General features: G+C 37.7%; 1 protein-coding gene across 1 annotated transcript in view; it reads left to right on the top strand.

Annotated features, from left to right (window-relative positions):
* GMDS (GDP-mannose 4,6-dehydratase) overlaps positions 1–17,896 on the top strand; it is a 407,496-nt gene that overhangs the window by 174,288 nt on the left and 215,312 nt on the right. Inside the window, exon 7 of the mRNA XM_064705379.1 lies at positions 8,503–8,630. Within this exon, the coding sequence (XP_064561449.1) occupies positions 8,503–8,630 (128 nt within the window). The remainder of the gene's footprint in view (positions 1–8,502; positions 8,631–17,896) is intronic.

The raw sequence follows: 17,896 nt of genomic DNA, 5'->3' as shown, positions 1-17,896 counted from the left end.
TGTTACTTCTTGATGACCTCTTTCCCCTCGGCAGTTTCCAGCTCCCTGAAAAAATGATCCAGCTGTGTTTCAGAACCCCCTCTTGGTGATGCCAGGACTTCTGTTCAAATGGTGGTTTAGTAAAATCGAAAGACATTTATCAAATCATGTATTGAGGACTTAAAGGGTGCCTCAAGGACTACTGCTGTCGCAAAGCTAACCAGAAGGAAGTCCTAGGAGAAAAATTGTTGAGCAACAAAGCTCCAAAGGGAGGCACATGGATTAGGAACATCTTGAGTTATGCTGTATAAGTGTCAAACCCGTCTAGCCCTGCTTTATTAGTTTGTGTGGGAGGCAAAGTTTCAAATAAGCTGCTTGGCTGTAGCCAGACCATTTCTCTTGCTCCAAGAAAATACATCAGCACTGACTCAGCAAATTTGCCGCTGTGACTGGTTTCAAGGTTAGCTCTTGTTACAGTCTTTAACCTACAGTAAAAGTAAAGGAAAATTCTTTTTCCCGCTGACTTGAAGTGAAATGATACGTTTTATACTCAAGAAATTTGCACATTAAAAGTTAAGAGAATTATGGGCTCACAGAAAGTCACGGAAAACCCGTGCAAAACTTTGTTTACATCATGACCCACCGCAAACTGATGTCCCAGCCACCTGGAGAGGTTGAGAGACCAGCCAGATTTAGTCCCTCAGAGGTCAGAAGGTCCAAGAAACTGTATTAGTCAGTCATGTGTCAGCAGGTAAGATTAAAAGCCTTGCCTGCTTCATCTCAAGAGAGTGTGAGGGTAAAGGCTGAACGTCTCAGCTTGAACCGTCAAACAGCAACTTTTTTGATGTGCTACTGGTTGCTGAGAGGATGGAGGAGGGGAACAACAGGGAGAAAAGGAAAGGAGTGTTAAATTTAGGAGCACATATGTCTGAACTGTGATAGCCATTAAACAAGGGAACTTAAAATCACGGGGTTTTGTGCAAGTTGCCTAAGACGGCAGGATAATTCCATTTTGTACAAGTGCTGGATTTTCCTTTTGGTTCCATACAGTTCTAGCTATTGTAGCACAAATTAAGCAAAGTACGTACTTAACTAAAATTGTTTACACAAGCTTTAACAATGTAAAGAGTCTGTACTGATGGGCAAGCACACTCATGTTTACCCACAGCTCACACATGCAAGGGCTTGTGTAATTCTGTGACAGATGAAATGAGAGGTTTAGTTCAATAACCTTCACTGTACAATTTTAAAAACACAGCTTCAATGAATGTTAGAAAATCAGAGTGGCTAAAGACATCTACCTTTGTTTTACAATGTAGTGTATATGAGCTGCGATTAAAAAAAACAAAGTGAATATTTTGGAGCAAAAGGTTAAGTTTTCTCTAAGCAAAACGCTGCTCTGTTTATGTAAGCACCATTAGCAACATAAACTTGGGAACAGGAATAACACTTTTACATATTGTTTTCAGTATTAACGTTTGGGTTTTCCTTTATAAGAATCTTTGATGCCTCACCTTTTCCTGTTCAGTGTACAGTTCCTGAGGGGAAAATATTTTAATTTAAGAAAAATTATATGGAGGAAATATACTAAAATAGCACATTTTAGCTAACCATTATTGCTGGTATATTAGCCTGTCCTTTTAACAACCCCATATGGTAGATCCAAGAAGTGTAACTATTCCTCAACAGTGGTATTTTAATTGTGAAATCTAATAGCTTTGTGTTACACCCTACACATGCACATTGTCTGCTAATCAAACATCATTTTTTCACAGTCACTTTACAGAACTGCTGCTGTGTAGTCATAGAAATTATCCTGTCATTGTTTTTTGAGAGGTGGAAATCTCTGTTTGTATGCAGCGCAGTCATGAGCAGCCTAAAGCCCTGATGACAGATGCCCAGTGGAGGGTTAGCCCCACTGAGTCACTGGGGAGCATGGCCTGGGCTGTGGCAAACACCTCCTCAGGTTCTCGTCCTTGGGTGGTGGTTGGTACGTCTCTTCCCCTACTCCTGTGTCCCATACTTTTTACAGAGCTTACTAGTTGTCCCCTGAAGCAGGCTTTGTGCTCTCTTTTCTCCCACTGGGAAAAAGAAAAAATTTCCTACTCTCTGCTCTCCCTCCACATTTCTGTACCTTGTTGTTCCTCACAAGGCTGTCTCTCGCTCTCATTCTCCACTCACATTATAAAAGGCAATAATTTGTGTTCCCTCCACATGTAGTTCAATGACCTCCTGTTGCCCTCAGCTGTCCAAATGTTCTACGTGCAACTGGATGTGCTATGTAGATGGCAGGGGCAGTGGTGTTCTGGGGTTGGAGAGCATCAGCCCCCTCCACTGTGCTGCCCTCCCCTGCTGATTCCCACCTCTCAATGCCTTTATCTTTCTGCCTTAACCTCCTCATTTTTGAAATATAGAAGTATTTTAGTAGTGCATCTTCCATTATCTCAACAATGGGCACCCAAAGAATTGGTGCCACATTTCTGTTGAAAACTGGTGTGCTAATGGAAAATGGAACTAAGGAGAATTAGTGCAATTTGGTATTGTAAAGGTTATAATGTCATATATGTTATAATATCAATATATTATTAAATAAAATAATTCCGTTTATATGCTGATTGATGCCTTTGTTAGCAGTATTTGAAGGAATTACTATCACATAATTTTATTTAAATCACACATTTCAAAGTCACTTGATAAAGAGGGACAAATTTATCCTTGTGTTACTGGACCACTGCTTTCGGTCTGGGATCTGCAGAATTTTTGTTACCTAATTGTTTCCCAGGGGATTGATGAAGAATAACCTCTTTGAAAAGAATATTAACAGTAAAATTTCCTGTTAAGAGAAAGATACATGGCCATTGGAAAATAGCTTGGGATATGTAAACTGAAAATATTTGAAAGACATTGCAAATATATTAAAAAAAATCTAAGAAAACCACTGCCATAAGGTATTTTTAAAATTTTAAAAACAGAGAAAGTGATTGAACATATTATGATGAAAAAAGTATTTCCAGCCATGCTATACAGGATTAAAATGAAAGGATTAAAGCACTATATCTCATGTTTCAGGAAATAAAATGATTTATTGCTCCAGTCAGGAAGATGTTTCCCATGCATGACTTTACAAGGAATTGCTTATGAATCATATCACACTTATTTCATATATATTTCATTTTGCAAAAATCTGATTGTGGACTTTATGGCAAGCTCATCCAAAGATAGCTGTATTTGCTGAGTAAAATTCGTATGATGACAAGCAGAAGAAAAAAAAGTCACTTTTAGCCATGATTTTCTCTTTATTTCTAAACAGTGATGTTTCTACTTTGTGTAATTATTGTTGTGAAAACAATTAATTATTTTAAATTGTGTATGGATTAGCAATTTAAATGCACCGGTGTTTAAAATATATTAAGTAACTGCTCTACTAGTTTTACCAAAATGCAATACTGTATCAGTGGTTTTGATCAAGAAACAGTTTAAAATTCTGTTTAAACTCAAAATATGAAAGGTTAATTTAAAGATATATAACTTGATTTTTCATTTGGTTTACAATGACAATAAATCTATTTGCTTTGGAATAATTGTTATTGATTTTCATCAGTGTAAAGAGATTTAAGGCTTCTTTTCTTAGAAGATCTGGGTGTTGCTTTTTTTTCATTACACCTTGTTACAAAAAATGGAAAAGGTTCTCATAGAATGGAAATGATGAGCAATGTGAATTTTCAGGCAATCAAAACATTTTAATGATCTCATTAAATGTATCATTTACAACACATGTATGTTAAAAGAAATATGTTTCTCTGGGTTAGTAGAGGTGCTGGGTACACAATGTGTTTGAACATGTTAGGCTTCCACTAGAATCTATGCCAGAACTGCAGAAACTTGGAGGAAAAAAACTGCAGTGGGTCAACCTTTTTCTTGTGTCAGTATCTTCAGAGACAGAAACCTTTTAATCATATTTTAATCAAAATGAAGAAAAAAGGTGTTGCGAGAACTTGGTAGATTTTTCTAGGACTGCATCTCATTTGATAGATAAGGACTGCTATTGAATTCTGTAAGGTTGGTTGTCATTCTATCATATTGCAAGGATTAATAATAGATTTTCTTAGGCATGTAACAGCTAGTTTAACAGGGAGAGCAGTTTTCCTTAGACCACAGTTTTATCATTAGTTGGGTTTTGTATGCAGTCTTGAGAACTTGGAAAATGAGGGTTCTTGAAAAGAAACAGACGATACAATAGTGGTTCTTGAAGATTCTTCATCCATTTGGTTGCCTCTTCTAAACCACAATATCCAGAGAAAAACTCCTATTTAAAACAGGCAGTTCCCTGATGACTCACAAAGGCTGAAACCCCAGCGCTGTAAAAGGAATGGGGTGCTGATTCAGAGACTAAGATTATTTTTTTCTGTCTTGGGGCAATCCAGCATTGGAACTGTAGGTGCACTAAGACCATGCCTACTAAACATTAGTTTTCAATATGTGTTAATGAGAGATGTGTCCAGCTTTCAAAATTGCATCTTTGCCAGATGTAGGCAGCATCCTTCTGGAAGGAATGAGCTGTTTTCCACCCTGAGCCAGGCAGCACAATGGATGACAGGCCTGGGCTGGAGAGTGAAAGCTATTGCATTATACCTCTGCTATTTCTTTTCATTGCAGTATTGTTCCTGCAGTGGTTTGGTGGCAAGTTATATGTTTTACAGATAGCTCTGCTTGATGAGGAATCCTTTCTTTAAATCCTGTCTAGGGTAAATCAGGTTTGTAAATCAGACCTCATGGTTCCTTTTGGAATGCGAACAATCTCAAAGGGAGGGCTTGGGTTTTGAAAACAAATCTAAGCTAATACCCAGCGTTCCTGAAAGAGCTGTTAATATCATGAAAACTCTTGTTAAAGTCCCCTTTTAAAATGTAAGAACTTGTCAGACCTCCTGTTAAGTAGAGCTGCTTAGAACAGCTGAAATGTCGCACCAAAGCATCCTCTGCTAGGTCTGGCCATTCCTCTTCTGTCTGGCCACATCTTCAATGCTCCATTGCAGCGATTCCAGTGCTGCCAATCACAATGCAAACCAGAGCATAATGTGGCCCATCATGGTTTTGATGTGTTTGCTGCATAGATAGCAGTTAGCCCAGCATGCTTGGCCCTACCAACAGCCAGAATGAGTCTTCTCTGGGTTCCTGCAGGAAAGTGAGCTCCCAGACTTTTGCCACCCACACAAATTTTGAAAAGATGTTCAAATAAGTCAAAATTCATCAACCATGTAACCGAGTTTTTAACAGTCCACATTTATTTGTACTAGGTGAGAGCAATGAGTTGTGTTTTATAAAACCTCTCTTAACTGAGGGAGCAGTGCAGAGCTAGGAGACAAATATGGGAGTCTGACATCTCTCTTTCCCACCAGTCTAAGGTAGCTCTGCCGCTATCACCAACACAGTTCCAGGTGAATTAGCAAGGTTAGTAGTATAACAAATTAGGCTTTATTTGCCTGTGATAACTGGTGGCATTTTAGCTGCTGCATCACCTTAATCCAATGAAAATCAACATAAAGGTTAGCACACCAGCATCTCTGATGATACTCTTCCTGGCACTGAGTGGCTATTTTGTGGAGAAAAATACTCTTGTGTGTTCAACATTAGCAAGTCTTCGCTACCTCCTGACGAAGAAGGAAGCTAACCATTTCTGTGCCTCAAAAGGTCCTTTGTATTCAGTTATACAAACGCAAGTGCAGCGTTTTGCCTGGACCTTTTAGATAGAATCAGTCCTGAGGAAAAAGACATTCCTTCTGCTAAATTTCAGACCAAAGCAATGTCATAGCCAAATTGCAAACCTCTAGGACAGGGCTTTTTAGTGGAAATGCTGACAAAGTCTTAACAACTTTGTATGACTCCAGCGGGCACCAGCCTAAATTCTAGTTATGATGTGCATTTAATGGCATGGGATCAAACACAGAGTGTAATGGGATATTTTAAGATACTGTGTTTGAAGGGAATAAGTACTTAAACATTATTTATGAACCATATCATTTAAATGCTTCTGAAATGTGCCATTCAGTCCTTGGGTGCATGAAAAAATTTTCTAATTGCATTTCTCAGAATGAACAGTAGCATAGTTTTCTTCCACTGCTTTAATGCTGAGGCATTTCCAAGAAGAGGGTTGGTATTATTTAGTGGAACCCTTACTAGAAAATCTCTGGAAAATTAAGGTTTTCATTTTTTCATTGTGGTGCTCTCTAGTTTTTCAGTTCAGCCTTTTGAGGAATATTCTGATTTTACTTGGAGAATATCTTTGAAGATTGTTTCTCTGTAGTTAACAGTGGCTCTGCAAGAAGACAGCAGTTACTAGTATTTGTTGTGCTGTACTAGACAAATCAGCTCTTTCTTGTGTGTATCTTTTATACAATTAAAGTTAAATTGATAGCATAAAAGTTTTTCTCTCACACAACCTAATGTGCTGCTTTTTTTTTCTTTTTTTTTTTTCTTTTTTTTTAATGCTGAGGAAGCATTTGCTCCAAAAGGGGAGTTGACATTCATTAGTTGTGCAGGTTGACAGTAAAACTTGCTTTAATGCAGATGGTGACTAGAACTCTCATTGCTTTTGCTACAAATGGGAATGTAGTGTTGAAAGCAGTCAGTTTTCTTTATTACTCAGTTGCAGCCTGGAACTTTAAAACATCTACTTTATTCCAGAGAGAAACCTGTTCCTTCAGCCGTTATTTGCTGAATAAAAATCCTAACTGAAATCATTCTGGTGCAGAAGGTTTCAGAGCTAGTCCTAGTAAGTTTTAGCCATTGGTTGAATCTGTTTTTAATTAATTAGCAATAATCTGTGAGAAGGTCTCAAAGCATTTTGGTAAGTTAAAAATAGAAACAATCTTTGGAGAGGTACCAGTCTGGCTAAGCCAAAGAGACTCTGTCACTTGTTTCTGTTAAGCCAGAACTCCACTCCTGCTGTAAGCCTGTCCAGCCAGGAACAGGAGAACCCCAGCACTTGGCTTTCAGAAGTTCAAATAGCAGAGTCATGGTGGTAGTACTATCCAACTCTTGAGGAATTTGCTTTGAAAAAGACTATGGAGTATATTTTGTTTCTGAAAGTTTGCAAATCACGCTGTTTAGGAAGCTTCCTTTCTATACAAACAGCTTTTCAGGGAATATGGAAATTATATTATTTTCATCTTTGAAAGAACAGGTGCAAATTGATGATATATTAGGATATATAAATGGCTAAAACCTGGAATTGCAATTAGTTCAGTGGTTGATGAAAATTTAAAATTCTATCTTAATCCTGTGGTAAGGTCTGACTTAAATTAAAGTTCTTCATTCCACATGATTCTTACAGGTGTGCTTTTTTTTTTTTTTTTTTTACTTTTAGTAGAGTCAAATGATACAGAAAAGCACTGTGGTGCTCTTCGTATTACTGGAAAAACCAGTAATGTGAAAAAGACACTTAATGTTGTTTTATAATGCTGCAATCTTCTGTTTGATTGACAGGAAACAGAACATATTGAGATGTGTATCTAAAGAGCAGAGTTTCATAATGAAAAAAACTACATGTATGCACTGAATGTATAAGCTACACTTTTGAGACTTTTGAAATTTGCTAAAAGCACTTTACAACTACAGACATTTTCACTAAGTCTCCTGTTTTTCATTTGGAGGAGGTATCATCTGTCACCATTTAATCATATCTGGTTTTAGCTATTAAAAGGGCATGTAATTTTAATTTTTGTGGCTCATTAGTGTGCAAATGCCAATGGGCCTAAACTCCTAAAATCCCTCAGCTTTTGAGGAGGCTGTGACCACCTTTTAGAAACACAGCCACCATAATCTGAAAATCAAAGTCTGAAAATAAGTAACCAAAAAAAATTGTTTAGAGCAACTCCACTGGAAGCAGAAATGGGTACACAAATTTTCCAAAATACTGAAATATAGCAAAATAAAATACAGTCTTCTACTGAAAAAGTTGTAATCACAGTTTCATGATCTAACTGAATCTGGAGGACTAAGAATCCCCAAAAACTAGAAAATTATAATGCATTTAGCCGTTGTAGTTCCTTGGAGAATACATAGTATTTGCATTATCTCAAATTTTTTTATTAATAAACACATTAATTTAGATAGTTGCATTCCTTGAAAAAATAAATTAAAAATGAAAAAAGAAACTGAAACAGAAAAACTTGAGGGTGGTCTAAGATGTCTGTCTTCTTTATGTAACCTTTTGCATTTTGTGTTTAAGAACTGACATTCCAAATGATTTTCTTTGGCTTAATGCCTGGAGTGAATACTGAGGCAGCAAATTAGGAATGCTTAAGAAGTCCCACAAAGAAAGATGTTTGCTGTGAAAGTGCAACTAATGTGACACTTGCCCTGGAAGCTTCTTAGCTTGCTCAAATGATAAAAGATGGCGTGGGTCTGGGTGGTGCAAGGGGAGTGAGTGGGGACTGAAAGTGCCATGTGCTGAGCTGCACGAGGTGTTTCCAGAGCTATCTGCCCCTGTGACAATGCTGACACTACCCTTTATTTCTCCTCCAGGGGCTAACTTTGTCACTCGGAAGATCAGCCGCTCGGTAGCCAAGATTCACCTTGGACAGCTGGACTGCTTCAGCCTGGGCAATCTGGATGCTAAGAGAGACTGGGGCCATGCCAGGGACTACGTTGAGGTAAGCTGTGGGATTTTTCCTGAATCATCTCTGTGGAGGGGATAATGCTTATTGCTGTAACTTCAGGTTATGGTCCACAGAGGGCTATCTCAAGATTTTTTTTTTTATTATTTTTTTGCCTATTGAGGTCTGTTAACTTTGTCTTGCTCTTGACTTCAGATTAGGGAATTTAGTAACACAGCAGTCTACCCCAGGCATGACCTGAACAGAAAAATAAATCTTTGGGTTTACATTCCTTGCCTGAATTCCTGGGGAGGGGTCTGACTACAGCGTGGTTTTATTTTAGAGTGTTTCTTCAATTCTTTTGACAAATTTTATGACTGATAAAATGACTTGATTTCAGCAAGATGCAGTATGACCTGAAGTGAAAGATGCTGCTGGAGGTTGGTGACCTTTTTTTAATAAGGCAAAAATTAGGTCTATATCAATGATCAAAGCCCTCATTATAAAGAAGCATCACAAGATAATTGTGATGGCAGGTATTGGAACACATAAGCCTGCACTTGGTGTTTGAAATGTCTGTAGTCAGGATTTGTTTCTAATTTTATTCTACCCATCTACTTAAGCAGACAAACAAACAATGCCCCTGTATTGTATTACAAGGAGACATGAATGACCATGTAGGAAATATTGTCTTTTCCCCAGGAGATTTTTGTCCCCATTTTGGTGCTTAAAGATTTCCTGTGGTCATTGGACTATTTCTGTCTTTTAATAATTCCTTGCTGGGAAACCGGATTTGACTTCACCATTCATTGATGTAGTTTAAAAAGATGACGACTGTTTGTTTTGGTTTCCTATATTACAAAGTAAGAAGTATCTCAGTGGGCAAAAGTCTTGATTTTTATCATAAATTGAGACTTTAAAGGTAGAGTAAAAGCTGAGCTCTCAAATCTTCTTTACAGTCAAAAAGAGCAAGAAAACAAAATGATAATGCCTCTCTAAACTGATGTCCTGGATGACATTAGAAAAGATAAACAGCCATACTGCCTTGGTATCAAAAGGGTTACATCAAGCAAGTGAAGAAGGTGGTTTTTGGCAGCCAGATAAAGTTGTCTTAGGTTCTGTGCTGCATTTGTGTGTGAGATGTTACAAGCATCATGAGTGTAATGACTGTGCCTCCATGGCTATGATTTTATGTTTGTGGCTACAACATTGGTTGAAGTAGTTAAACTAGTAAACCATCCCAGTCCTCTTTTTAATGCATAAAAGGATGATCACGAGTGATTATAAAATCAATCACCAAGCCTCAACTGAAAAGAAGAAAAAGGTAAGTCAAATAAAATTATCAGTTACATGAAAATAATGAATATGATTTGTCAACAGCCATTGGATATTTCATAAAGACTTCAGCTGTGACATTCCAACAGAAATTACACTAGGTCATAAATCATGGGATGAATCCTAAAGTCTTCTTCTCTAAGGGAAATCCTAAAAAACTCCCTTGTGCCTTCTGGGTTAAACCCTTGTCCTGTGTTCACAGAATCACAGAATGGGTCCGGTTGCCAAGTACCACAACAGATCTGGTCCAACCTTCCTGCTCAGGCAGGATCATCCTAAAGATAATTGAACAGAATTGTGTCCAGACAGTTCTTGCATATCTCCAGTAAGGGGAACTCCACAATCCCTCTGGGCAATCTGTCACAGTGCTCAGTCACCTGCACTGTAAAGAAGTTCTTCCTCATATTCAGGTGGAACTTCCTGTGTGTCAGTTGCTTTTTTTTGCCTCTTGTCCTGTTGCTTGGCACCACCAAGAGCCTGGATTTGTCCTTTTGACACTCCAATACTGATAGACATTGATGACATTCATCCCCTCTCTTCTTGAGGCTGAACAGGCCCAGCTCCCTCTGCCTGTTGAGGCTATCATTCAACCCTTAAAAATCAACAAGTAAATCCAGAAGGATGAATAGCTTTCAAGGCCTTTGGCCTCTAGAAGGAATGTAGTTGTCTGAGGTCTATGGCACAAACACATGTTTTTTTGTGCAAGTAGCATTCCAGGCCTTTCAGCTACACATCTTGGGCCTGTCCCAAAATCTTCTGGAAAGAATTCTTCACTAAAATATAGTTCATCTTGAGTATTTCTCATCCCAGAGAGATATCATCCCTTCAGATCATGGGAGAGTTATTATCAATTCTCTAATTCCCTGAGTATTGTGGAAATATGGTTACAGGCAGCCTTCTAATGGGTAAAAAATAGGGTAATTTTAAACTGGAAATAAACTATTATTTGAGGCTTTAATGGACTGGAAAGTAGGGCTTAGAGATTTAACATTGTTCAAATAAATGCATAATATGTTCGAAAGCATGATCATATTTACAAGCATTTTGGGAGCTTCCTTAAGCATATGGCTGAACACATAGGGATATATCTTATCCTCTCCATATGTAGCTTTAAATCCCATCGATATTAATACAAGTAACACATGTGCATATAGACTAGACCATGTACTGTGTTTCCTTTCTTCTTATTTCCTTATTAGGGATAATAATAAAACCATAAATACATTCCTTTTTGTTGTTTGATGAAATATTATGGGTCAATTCCTGATCTCACAAAAGTTTATGAGCCAAGCCATTGACTCCATGCAGAAACAGTATCCTGTATGTGTTGGACTTGAGAACATCTGATGGTCACACAGCACAAGCAGAATTTGTGATTCTCGAGCTTTGATTATAGGAGTTCATTTGACGGCCACTGTGAGTTTGGGCAACCTCCTTTGTGTACAGGTTTTTCCTGCCTTTCCTTCAGTTTCCTCTTTATCACCTGCTGATGCTCAGGTTGCCTTCTGCAATTGCACTGCCCTTACCTCACTGTTGTGCAAACAGCAGAAGTCTGCACTGAAGAAAGCTGTGGAAAAGCCCCTCAATCTTGATTTTACAAAGCTACAAGAAAAAGGTCAAAGGTAACAGTTTTAGTAGTCTTTAGGTATTCATAGAGATCAGAAATATTGTCTCTTGCCTTCAAGAGAAATCCAGCAAGTACGTCAAGCAGTAATTACAGAGGACTCATAATTGGGTCATAATTGGTTCCAATTCAATTAATTACATGTCTAGTCAAAAGTTTAAAATTAGGTGTGTGCCTATATTCATGGTGAAGTTGGGGTGCATTTGATATTCAGAATGTATGGGAATCGGCTTCCATTAATTTATATTTAAATAATGTAAAAGAAAACAATCAAAGCAAAAGAGAACTGTTTATAAATAAGTAATATAATAATTTATTGTACAGGACAATCAAGCATATTAAGAAACTGCGAAACTACTTAAAGAGAAAATGTCTATCTTATTTTCTTTTTAATTGGTTCTAGTGCTGATTCATACGTAAATCTGTAATTAAAAGCACAAGAAAATACGCAGTCATTTTTATTGTCTTAGAGAATTTTGCACATGTTGAAATTTAGATAATAAAATCCAATCTTTGTTTAAATCTCTAGTCAGCATCACCTGGTCTTTTATCCATTAATTTTCTACTTACCATTCTAATAGGCAGAAAATGACCCTTGGAAACAACAGCTACCACTGCTGTTGTGGGAAATCCCTTCTTGTATGTTTGTGCATAAGTTGAAATATAAAAACTCTTGCCAGACAGAATTATTTAGAATTTTACTTTACTCTTGTGCATAAGAAAAGGAGCCAGCCAGCAGGAGTATTGGCGAAGGATTTCTACTTTTGTTTTGTATTTTCTTGTAGCATTAAGGATATGTTGTCTTCTGAGATACATTTCGCCTTAGTCTGCTAAGACTTGAAGTTTTTTCTGGGTAATTCTTTCACCACCCCAGCTGAATTCTTGCTGTGAGAGTCTTGCTTTAGTAAGGACTGTTGGTTATAAAAGGAAGGTCAGTTGTATCTGTCTGTGTAGCTATCAATACCTCATATAGTTATGAGATTGCCTGATGAACTTAAGGCATGTTTTTAAATGCAGGTTGCTCTTTTGGTATGTACTGAAGTGAAAAATGCTCTTCCTCTCTTTCTGCTTAGTTTTTATGTTTAAAGTCAGTATCTTCTAATAAAAGTGACAAAATAATTTTAAACCCTCAGTGATGGGCTTGTTTCAGTATTAGTGTATCGCCATCCAGGTAAAGTGTATTTTGTGTATATCCAAATACACAGAACGTTTTCTTTCCATCAACTTGTCTGAGGTGGCATAACTAATGTCTCTATTAGGCCAAACTGATCTTCAAATTAAATCAAATCTGCTCCAGTTGAGGTGATTATGCACTGAACTGCTTCCATCTAGGTGAAGTAATTGTGAGAGCATCAGAACTTGTAAGAACCTTTAGGAGAAAAGTTTGATAGTCTGTGCTCCTTTGGAACAACTACTGAACATTCATAAAACTCTTGACAGGTACTTGCTGAAGCAGTACCTTTCCTAGAAGCATGTGTATCAAAGAAAATGAGACAACGAACATTCAAAAATCTTTAATGTAGAACTAAGTCTCATGCTGAAATGTTTTTGAGAAAGCAACATCTTCCCACAGGAAGTACGCTCTTGCCAAGGGCAGAATATTTTTTGATTTCCTCATGTAAATATTTAGGACTTGTGGAGATAGGTGTCCAAGATCAAGGAAGTGACATTTGACCACAGTAATAAGTTCAATCATCCACCCAAATAGTGACCCAGTTCTCAGGATATAATACAGCCAAAAGTAGTCACAGCACAGTCTCAGCTGGTTTCAAATCAAAGACGTGAAGTTCACCCAGAGCTGACCCACAGGCACTGGCACTGGAATAGAGGCACTTCTTCTTGACACAAAAGAGTGCTGGAGGACCAAATCCAGAAATAATTATTGTCTTCCCTCTGATTGAGTCTATAGGGAAAAGACACAGATGAGTGGATTTCCAAGGTCTATTCATGGCGTTGTTATTTTAGTAAGTTATTTGTACGTGTTGCACCTCAACTGAAATATTTCAACCCTACAAAAGAGCTTGTCTTGATGTGAAGTGGTAGATGGTGTCACACTGTTTGGTGTCACCAAACAGGTGTCTCCCTGCCACATCTCTCATACCGAATCAAAATACAATTCTGTGACACAACGATGTCATTCCTCTCTCTTTATTGCTGTCCAGGTAGGCTCCATCAGGCTCCCTCAGCTCTGTAGGGCACCTGTGGCCCCTCTTGACTTCTGGCTTCAGAAATTGCTCTTTTATTTCTCTACTTTTAGTCACAACCTTACGAGTGGGACTGAAGACCAAACATTTTCCCCAAGGCTATATCTGTGCAGTGCCAAAATGAACCTCCACAAATTATTGGCATATAGTGAAGCTCTTCTCAGTGTACATTTTTTCTCCATTCTCCATACAAGCAGAGAAAAAGATGAAATTTAAATAATTATGTTTTCTTTTCACTAGAGCATGATTTGGTGCCAGCAAAATGTAGGTATAATTCTCAAACATGTTCTTTCAGTTTTTTAAAATATGGGCAAGGCTTCCCTTATGAAGCGAGAATGTGTTTTAGAATAACTGTGATAGGGAAAGATTTCTTTTTTAATGCTAAATAAAGGCTTACATTTTGGTAAATAACACTGCACACTAAAAGACTGTATAATGCATTCTTTCAGTGTATGTAATTTAGATTAGACTTCTTGACTATTAGATATAGTTGCAGTTCTCAGCAGAGCAACACACTATCATCTTAATTTTACTCATGTGGACGATGTCTACAATGAAGAAAAACAAACCCAAACCAAGTCCTTTGTGGTTTTTGAAATGCTGAAGTCTGCAAATAATATGATTCTAAATAACGACAGCATAAATGAGAAAATCTGAACACCCTGCATGCACTCACATGTACAGCCTGTATAAATGTGTGCATGTGAATGTATGTTTCTGTGTATGGATGATTTTTGTGGAAATTGCTTTCAATTTTATGTAGCTTGAGAGGTTCATTATGTGCTGTTTTTTAAGTTGAAGATGATTGATAATCAGAGATCATGCAAGAAAGTAAGTTGTTTGTTGCAATAGACATGAATGGTCTCCATAGTTAAAACATAAAAATGAGGCAAGGAAAAGTTCTTAATTACAATATGTAGGTGTTCTGTCTAATACACATCATATGGCATTGATTCCAGCAGTGGTGCACTGTAAGTCCAATTTTAAATGTTGTTGTTGCTAGACCTTTCAGAAAACTATCCTAATCTTTTTCAGAACTGTAGCATCATTTTTCCCTTTTTATTTTTTTGCAGACATATTTTCTGTGAGGGAAACATATGTAAATAAATATTTTTCTTATTTACAGAGATTTTAATTTAACTTTCTTTTTCAGCACTTTCATGTTTGACCTATTAGTGTTTTTAGGCTCTACAAAGCCAGAAAAAAGTGCTTTACTCAGCAAAACCATCTGGTTTAGTTTCCTGTGCCTCAACAATGATACATGTATTATCAGGGCCACCCTGGTGGTTTTCTAAGTGGTCTTGTTACAGTGGTGGTCTTACAATTGAATTGGAGTGATGGAAAGGTTAGACTAAGGCTTCTTTCAAGTATAAGTTTTCCAAACTGATAAATTATGTATTGTTGTCATATTTCTGACAGTGAACTATTTTGCCATTGTGACTTGAATGAAGTATCTCTTCCATCAAATAACACAATTACAAGAAACCTCCTGACAAATTCTGCTTTTGCAGCCTGTTCGTCTTGAGAATACCAAATTAAGGCACTTTGCATAAATAACTGTAAATATGTGCTGTGTTCCTATGATTTTAGTTTTCTGCTCTGTCAATGTGTGAAAACCCAGGTAAAATTGTGACAGGATCCATATTTAGGAGCTATCCTTTCCCTTGTTCTAAGGCCTGTGGAAAGCAGATGGGTGTCAACAGAGAGACTACACATTGCAGATAATGCACCATCATTGCTGTCCAGCTCTGTGCATGCTGCAGGACAAGATCTACTCATTAGCAGGTGGCAATATAGCACCAGGGTGAAAAAATGACAGACTAAAAAAAAAAAACCAAAACCAAAAGGTCTGCTCCACCTTCCAGTCAGCCTTGTGGGTTAACCTGGGATAACTTCAGATGAGACTGTGGGAAAGAGATGAATCTCAGAGGGAGATGGGGTTGTCTGGACCTAGGAGTGAATGTACCAGACAGCCTGCTCAGGGCTGCAGCTGTGCCTGGAGGGAAACCACTGCCCCATCACGGGATGGAGCTTGTTCACCATGGAGTCAATCTTCACAAAATTTAACAGCAAAGGACTCACAAGTCTCTCTTCAGTGCTTGTAAATCAGGATTTTACCTTTATTTTTTCCACTGTAGTCCACAGTTACCAAAGCTTATGAGTTGGGCAAGTTTAAGGCAAATGTGAAGGAAGTGTTCTTGTAAACATTCTCTAGGCTTCTGCGTGCAATATTTCAAACACTGATTCTACAAGAAAACCCCTAGTACATGGAAAAAATACTGAAGTTTAATAAAATTAAATGTATTTTTTAATTAGCTGAATCAGTTCAATTGATATTTTTCCTTCCTTTCTTTGCTCTTTCCCCCATCATCAGTGGGGGGAATAAAGGAAGAAAAAAGCCAACCAGGTGTGGCCACATTTGAACTCAGAATATTTTTTTTTCAGTCAGTTGGTATTTGGCAACATTTTAAAGAATGGGAAGCAGTGTATTTTATTGGTAAATGTTAGGCAACATTAATAACAGGTACTGCTACCAGCCCCACCTGCAATAACCCAGGTAGTTTCTCTTTATTAACTAATCTAGGATTTACAGATTTATTTGAAGCTTAGAATAGTGCACCACATTCTGAGAAAGCTCTATAGTATAGTTGGTTTGAATTTTAATAAGGGGGAAAAATCCCTTAAAACAGATCATTAAAATTTAATGACAACATTTTTAAAACCCTATAATGGTTCAATTTACACTGGAAGTCAAAAATAGTTAATGGTGTTGTTATGTCTGTGTGGTAACATCCTCGCTATAGAATAATTGTTTTCATTTGAAATCAAGCCAATAAAATATCATAGGCAATGCATTTCCAGAAACAAAGTTTTTAGTCCTCCAACTTCAGATTATTTCACCGAAAGAAGAAATGTTTCAGATAAATTAAAATGTCAGGGTTCACTTTTATAGTACTCTAACTGTTAATATTCTGTGCATTATTAAGAAGATTGGTTATCAGCAGAGTGACTGTTCTTTCCTGGTCTGGGTATTGGGAAAAAAATACCTTTTTTATTTTGGTTTGGTTTTTTGAATAGGAAACATTCCCCAAACCCAGAGGGTGCACTTAATATGCCACTTTTAGTTATAGCAGAAATACTAGAATTTTAGCTGTAGGTGTTTTTGGATGGAGCCTTGACCTAAAAACCAACACTAATGATCCAAAGATAGAGCAGCTGAACTTTCCAGTTGTCCTTCTTTGGCTCATTTTAAGCTTTCCCTGGAGGTGGCTGACTTGGTTACCAGGTTAAGGATGTGAAGAAAGCTTATTGCTGTCTTGTGCTTGATTTCTTTCTCTCTTCCTCTAAAAATCCACATGGTTTCTGCAGTGAGAGCATTGTGTGTTTCCTCAGGAGTGACAAACACTGCATTTGCAAGGAAGGTGAGCAACGTTGATGTTTTCTTGTCCCCTCTTCCCAGTCAGCTTGGCAGTGTGACTGGGATGGGTTTGCCTGCAGCCATCAGCGAGGAGAATAAAGTAGAAGTAGGGCCCTGGCATGGCGATTCCTTCAAATCTTCCCAGCACTTCGTGCTCTAAAGGAGAGTCAAGGCTGACAGCAGCAAGGGGGCCAAGCAGTTATCCTTCCTCACACACCCTGCAGATCCACAGCTCAGGCTCCTGCAGCCTTGGCAGCCATTCCATTGCTTCTAGTGGAGTAAGGATTTCAGTGGTGCTTCTGAAGTTAGCAGGCTCACATACCTGCTTCCAAATTTTCTTCTTGGCAGTGGGATTTAAAGGATCTCTGGTACTGGACTTGAGGAAGAAATTTAGGGGATCCATAACTATTCCTATGAAATGTTGCCTCTCTGCAAGGATGACTTACTGGGATTTTTTTGTAGAATTGAATGTAACCCAAGAACATTTGCTTACTCTTTAGCTTTCCTCCTAATAACAAGCTCTGTACATTTCAGAAGCTGATATTTTTTTAGTGCAAGCTGTGCATTATTATTTCTTGATCTGCAAATGGGTTGGTGTTTTGGTTTTTTTATAATATCAAGTGATTTTCCTTCTTCCAAGAGCACTTTACAGATTTCTTTAAGGAACAGTAAATTGCGCTAGTAGAGCATGAACTCCTGCTTCTGCCTTAACCTCTCTTAACATCAAGTGAGATGTTACTCT

The sequence above is a fragment of the Zonotrichia leucophrys genome, chromosome 2, assembly GCF_028769735.1.
Source record: "Zonotrichia leucophrys gambelii isolate GWCS_2022_RI chromosome 2, RI_Zleu_2.0, whole genome shotgun sequence".
Taxonomy (NCBI): domain Eukaryota; kingdom Metazoa; phylum Chordata; class Aves; order Passeriformes; family Passerellidae; genus Zonotrichia; species Zonotrichia leucophrys.
Note: the sequence above shows the minus strand (reverse complement) of the source record. Positions and strands in the feature narration are given on the sequence as shown.